General features: G+C 40.0%; 1 protein-coding gene across 1 annotated transcript in view; it reads left to right on the plus strand.

Annotated features, from left to right (window-relative positions):
- Positions 1 to 6,732, plus strand: part of fubp3 (far upstream element (FUSE) binding protein 3) — a 33,652-nt gene extending 26,920 nt beyond the window's left edge. The window contains exons 13-19 of the mRNA XM_057362486.1: positions 2,410 to 2,570; positions 2,674 to 2,747; positions 2,832 to 2,908; positions 2,996 to 3,064; positions 4,860 to 4,931; positions 5,011 to 5,135; positions 5,226 to 6,732. Coding sequence (XP_057218469.1) covers positions 2,410 to 2,570; positions 2,674 to 2,747; positions 2,832 to 2,908; positions 2,996 to 3,064; positions 4,860 to 4,931; positions 5,011 to 5,135; positions 5,226 to 5,234 — 587 coding nt within the window. The 3' untranslated portion in view covers positions 5,235 to 6,732. The remainder of the gene's footprint in view (positions 1 to 2,409; positions 2,571 to 2,673; positions 2,748 to 2,831; positions 2,909 to 2,995; positions 3,065 to 4,859; positions 4,932 to 5,010; positions 5,136 to 5,225) is intronic.

The raw sequence follows: 6,732 nt of genomic DNA on the forward strand, positions 1-6,732 counted from the left end.
CTATTTGAAGAAAGAGCGCACTGTCTTTGCTTGAGACAGCAATGAATGAGAATAGCTTTCAAAAAGACATATTATATAAATTGTATTACATTTCTTTAGTCATGCAAACATGTTACATATTTGGTTGGAATGTACAGTTTGACTCACTTCATCACTTCTATAATCAGTAGAGGACAGCGCTGGTTTCTTTTGGCTGACTCTATGTTGCATTTCACGTTATGCAGCAGCTCGTGTTAAGTTAACATGGCATATAAAACCTTTGAGCTTGCCTTCGTAATGTGTTTCGGGGTGACTCGCCTGCAGTCGCGCTTCAAGTTTGCGGCGTTTTACCGGCGATCGTGAAGAAAATAAGACGCTTTGTAACCCGCGTGGAGACACAGAATACATGTGTGTGCTTCCCCTTCTCCCAGAGACTTCTCTCTGCCGTTTATATGAGATAAGCAGCACATGCGCGCAATCTGATGTCCGCCAGGTGGGACAAGAATATTTTCGTCTCGTTTTTATTAGTTGACGAAAATGTCAGTATATTTTTATTACAGTTTTCGTTATAATGCATTCATTTTTATTTAGTTATCGTCTCGTTTTCGTCAGTGAAAACATGTCGTTAACGAATACTTTTCGTCATAGTTTTCGTTAACGAAATTAACACTGGTGTGATGTTTGCTCTCTTCAGGAGCGAGATGGTTTTGGAGGTCAGCTGGGGTCGAGAGGTCGTGGCAGAGGTCGTGGGGATTGGAGCATGGGCACACCTGGAGGTTTACAGGAGGTCACCTACACAATACCTGCTGATAAATGTGGACTTGTTATCGGGAAAGGTCAGAACCTGATCAATCTTGAATTTCATCAGAAACATATCAACACAACAAACCCATTCCAGACTCAATGTTTTTGATATGATGCTCATGATTATGTGAGTTTTGTGTCAATTTGAAGCACACTTTTGTTGTTTAGATTTCTATTCTGTGTGTAAAAGTAGTGTAGGCAACTCTTTTAAATGCATTTGAATGAAGCGTACAGCACTGGGTGGTCTCAGACTTTCACTTCTGCCTTCTGTCACTTTGCTTTTGTTTGTCTGGTGATTAATATCTTCACAGCCATTGGCTCTGATGTTGACCTTCTGCGTTTCAATGCAAGATTTAAGGATAAATGACATCATCATCAGTTAATACAAAGTATTTCATGTTGGATTGTATAACGTTCACCTTTTTAAAGTCCCAGTGATTTTCATGACATCTTGCAGCGTTTACAGTAAATAGTTGATCAATGTGGGTCGTTCTCTTTTTAAAGTTCGTGTGTCCTCATAATCTTCAGATAAAACCTTAAAATGCCCTTCCGCCCTGTAATGACTATCCATTTTAAATGACGAATGTTAAATGGCTTGGGCAGAGCATCCGTTAGCTCCTCCCCTTCAACTGTCAGTCTGGTGCCAGTTCTATTTCAAAATGCAACGGCTGTTTTTACACATCCAATCAAATTGCAGAGAAAGACGAAAGCCACGCCCACGATTTTTCTCATTTGAAATTCCATTTCACTCGGATATTAGTCAAAATACGGAAGTAAAAACTTTCGCTTCACGGGGACTTTAAAGAACATGGTAATCCATAATGCATAAATGTTTAATTTCAGATTAATGTTATGTCGTGTACTCGTGTCATTTTTATATGTTAATTCTGTTTTTATAAATGATAGATTTAACATTTAGTGCAATGATCAAAGAGGCTACATTAAATAAAAATGATGTTAATAGAGATGCATAAAGTCGTGTAAAAGGACGAAAACTATAAAGACGAAGTTTTAAAATTCGTTCTTGCCAAAAGAATTGCAAAAAATGGTCCATAGTGCAACTATTATAATACAGAAGAATAATATTGTTGCGATCCCTTTAGAGCTACTTTTTTTCTAGCTGGTGAATGATAAAACATCTCAAAATCCATTAGAGTTTTAAGGGCTTGTACATTTAAAATGTGAAACTGCAGCATACAAGCTAAAAAACAACAACGTTATCGTCCGCTGGTGTGGACGCTCATAGTAATTGTTGTTCTTGGTGTGATAGACCTATATAAATATAAAAGCCAAACATTGACAAAGAAGAGCTGTTGATATTGAGCAGGTGTTTAGGGAAGGGTAGTCTGAATTGAGCATTAATGCAGGACTTTCATTTGTTTGACATTAGTTTAATGGCTCGGCTTCAGTCAATCGGCTCTGCCACCGTGTTAAAGAGAGGCAAAGTTTTAGATGAGCATTTCCAGCCCAGGTCAACTGAGGTCATGTCACCCACAAACGTCTCACACGTGCGATTGATGTTCAGACACACCCCGGCTAACCTTACCAGGATCTGTGAAAAAAATTACATTTAGAAGATTTTTTTTTTACTTTGGACTTGAGAATTGTGTTTTTTTATCTCCTCAGGTGGTGAAACCATCAAGAACATCAACCAGCAGTCCGGAGCTCATGTGGAGCTTCAGAGAAATCCTCCTCCCAACACCGACCCCAACGTCCGCGTCTTCTCCATCCGGGGATCCCCTCAGCAGATGGAGATGGCCAGACAACTGATAGACGACAAGATCGGGGTGGGTGATCGACATAATCCACTATTCCTCTCTCTTTGCCACAACTAAACCATCATGTTTGTTTTTTGTCTGATGGTTTGTGTTTGTTCTCCTGTTGATGTAGGCCAATGGAATGGGAGGAAACAGCAGTTTTGGACTCAGTCCTTTCACCCAAGGACCAGCGACTCCTCATCAGAAGTGAGCATCAAACACCTCCTCTATTTGGTTCTCGTTTGCGGTGAATACGTTTGTTAGATGATGCTGTGGTGTTGTGTGTTTCAGCGGTCCTCAGACGTTCATGACCGGAGGATGGGGTACCGCATACCAGACGTGGCAGCCTCAGGGCCAGCAGGACCCCAGTAAGTCACTCGTCTTCATACGCTCAGCTGTCTTTCTCCTAAAGACTGTTGTTTCCCTTCAGTTTGACTTGATTTTGGTGATTTCAGGTCACAATGGATCCCAGACCGGTCAGATGGACTACTCCAAAGCTTGGGAACAGTATTATAAAAAGCTAGGCAAGTGTTTTCCAAGTGAAGGAGAATACGTAGTTTTTTGATGTACGCACATCATCAGGGTGTGGGTGAGGATAGGATGCAGCAGTTTTCGATTTAGCGGCCCGTGATGCTTGGCGTTTGGGTTTAGGAGTGCGTCATGCTAGAGAAGTGTGATTGGATATTTAGATACTACATAGCAGGTGAAAATGAGTGCGAGTCACGAATAGTTTGTCCGAAACCTCAGTATGCACAAAACAGTAGGCGAGAAAGACCCGGATGGTCTACTGCTTCCGTCGAGTTTTTTAAATGCAAGTACTTAATTTCTCGTGAGTAAATTACGTTTGTACCGATGCCCAGGTACAGGTTGATGTTAAAGGAGCAGTTGGTAAAGTCCACCGCTGGAGGGCGCACATTCAAAACAGATGTGTTTGAAACAACAACAACAACGGCGTAGCTTGATGACGCAGTGAAGGAGCATGGAATAATGGCAACTGTCGTCTTCAACTCCACCACTAATAATCAATCAGACATGAATGAGAAATCACATTTATGGATGATGTAACGTAGTAAAGTTTTTTTAAACGTTGCGTTTAGGGATGTAACGATTCACCGTGAGCCAGTTGAAAATCGATTATAATATTTGACGATCCGGTTGAAATTATATTTGAATCGCAATACATATTTTAAACCGCAGGAGGCACTGTGTTTACTGCATACTTGGTAAACGTGGATATGCTGATATTTCTTAAATGTAAAAAGTCCTAGAAAAGCACAGGCAAAGTTTTTTTTATTTGATTTGGAATTTGTTTTGTTATTTGACATAAAATATGCTTTTATTTAACAAAGAAATGTGCAGCATTTGAGAAATAATAAAAGGGCAGCTGTTCATGTCTAATTTGTCTCAATTCATTTTGTAAAAATGAATCGTATCGTGAGATCAGTATCGTGAATCGCATCGCATCTAGTAGCATTTGATGACATGACTTTATTTCATGATAATGAATTTGACGCATTAAACGTAATTCATCAAATTATTGTATTACTATTTAGTCAGGTTATCTAAAAACGATTAAATATATACATGACAATATATAAGTGACACTTCGTCCACGAGACTGTGTTGTCATGGTTTCTACGGCAGTAAAAGCGAAAACCGCGGGTAACGCCAGAGACCGTGTTATTAGGGAGATGCAAGGTCTGGAGAAAGCGTAACGGCTCACACGAATCACGTGAGGCACCTCAGCCAATCATATAACAGCCTCCTTTCCTGCATTCCACTGACGGTTGCAGGCTCTCCATCGAGTGTCTTTGGTAACACGGATATGACGTCATTGACAGGCGACTGCCAGACACGGCCCGTGTCACTGGTTAAAAATGTCACAGCATTCGATTTCAGACGCAGAACATCAGTATATTTTCTGTTATTTCATTTCTTGTGCTCAGGGGTCTTTGGGACCCACAGGTCCACATGGAAAAACGTTACATTTAGCAAACCGAAGCTCCAAACGTTTCTCCAAGTCATTGACCGGCAGTTCAAAGGTCATTCTGAATGCAGTCGTACTGAATCCAGTACATCATCCACAAATATTGAACTGTAATATGTCTTTGTTATTTTCTTGTTTTTTCCTCAAATGTTTCTAATCTTCAGCGTATTCAGACCAGCTTCACAGACGTCACCAAATGAGTTTTTGTTGTTCGACTCGACCCAAACGGACCTTCACAGGCCGCTGGTGAAAATGCCAGAGGTCAAACAGAATCCCGAGTTATGCCTTGTGGTTTTAGGACTTTTTTGTGATGTTCCTGGCGTTCTGTGCAGGTCAACAGAGCCAGGCCCAGAGCAGCGGTCCGGATTACAGCAAAGCCTGGGAGGAGTTTTACAAGAAACAGAGTAAGAAAACATCCGCCCTCACTGTCTCACCCCCCATCTCTCCACGTGACTCTCATCTGGCTCATTTCTGTGTGTTCAGCTCAAGCGGCCGGTCCCGGATCTCAGCAGAGCTCTCAACCGGACTACACCGCCGCCTGGGCGGAGTACTACAGACAGCAGGGGGCGTATTACAACCAGGGACAGACGCAGGCTCCCGGCCTCCCGGTAAACACGCGCACACATCATGACACATTCCTGAAGCGTGACTTTATTGCTGGATGACACATGAAATGATGGTTTTCCTCTGTCCCGTAGGATCATTAAATCGAACGACTACAGGTCCTTTAGTTGAAGATTTTTGAATCGCCGCGAGGAGGATGATACAGACCTTTTGTAACAGAGGTTTCTAGATTTGCAACGCCTTGAAGACTTTTACTTTTTTTCTTAGTGAGAAACACTAGCTGTAGAATGACTTATATGATTTAAAAAAAATAAAAAATAAAGCGAGCGAGAGAGAGAGAGAGAGCTATTTCTAAATCAGGACGTAAAATTGTTACTAAATACTTGTGTACACCATTATTTGAATGGGCAATTTCCGGGATCTTTTTTGGATCGTTTCAGAGTCGGGTTTGTTTTCTATATACTTCCTTTTTAATTCAATGATTATTGTCAAAACGAACCCGGGAGTTGTGACATTTCATCATCGATCGCGCAATATAATCTCTTATTTTTCTAGTCCTGTTGCAATAAACCGATTGTGGGCTTAGCAGTCTTGACTACGTTATGGTTTGGTTTTGTCATGAGATGTTTTAAGAATGTGTACAAAAATATGTTTTCTTTTTCTTTTACACAGCGCATTTTAATTCAGTGATATAAAACTGTGATGATGTTTTTGTTACAGAAAATATATTCTTTTGTTACGCGAAATATAAAAGCGACGTTGGCAGTCGGTTCCTGATGTAATTTCTCGTGTTCTCTTTTTTTTTTCCGGTTGTCGTTGTATTGTACTCTGCTTCAAAACAAAGGTGCAATATCTTATTTCAGTTTTTTTGAAACAAAGACGGTCTTCTCTAATATTTTGACAACTTTGTAGATCTTAGAGGTATTTTTTTTAGACGTATGGATAATTTTTTATTACAGTGATTTGACGCGGGGGGGGGGTTCGGGGGGGTCGGTCGGTCGTGGTCTTGCTCGTATTGTGAGATTGTGAGATTTTTTTTCGCTGTCTTGTAAAACTATGTATGTATGCTCAGAGACTTGACTAAATACTTTATTTAAAATATATATATATATAATTAAATCAAAGACTTTTTTGTCCTTCATCTTACAGGAAAACTGTCCCTGTTTTCTGTTTTCATATACTGAAATTTGTCAAAGATTGTGAATGTGTCATTTGAAATTAGATGTTGCATCTTGCTGTGAGATGAGAGAGGTTTTATGTATGTTCTTTAAACTTTCAAGCGTTCGAGACTGCTAAGCCCGTGAGAGCCTACCTGTGTATTAATCGTAGTTTTTTATAAGTATTCAAAGATCAACATTCTGTCTTATTTGGTACCACGCAGCAGTTTCTCTGAAGCCCCGAGCAGTACACACTGTGGACGTCTGTACGGTCCCCATCCAGTAACTTTTTAATGATGATTTTTGTTTCTTTCTACTCTGTGTGATCTAATATATGTATGATTGATTAGTTACAAATTGAACTAGTATTAACTTCATTGCTTAATGAAAAGGGATATTATAATTTCAAAATGTTTAATTTTAGTGTTTTCTTTTCTTCCTCATGTGTACAGGTAACTCGTGTATTAAAAATATCAAAAGATGA

This window comes from Triplophysa rosa, linkage group LG2, assembly GCF_024868665.1.
Source record: "Triplophysa rosa linkage group LG2, Trosa_1v2, whole genome shotgun sequence".
NCBI lineage: Eukaryota > Metazoa > Chordata > Actinopteri > Cypriniformes > Nemacheilidae > Triplophysa > Triplophysa rosa.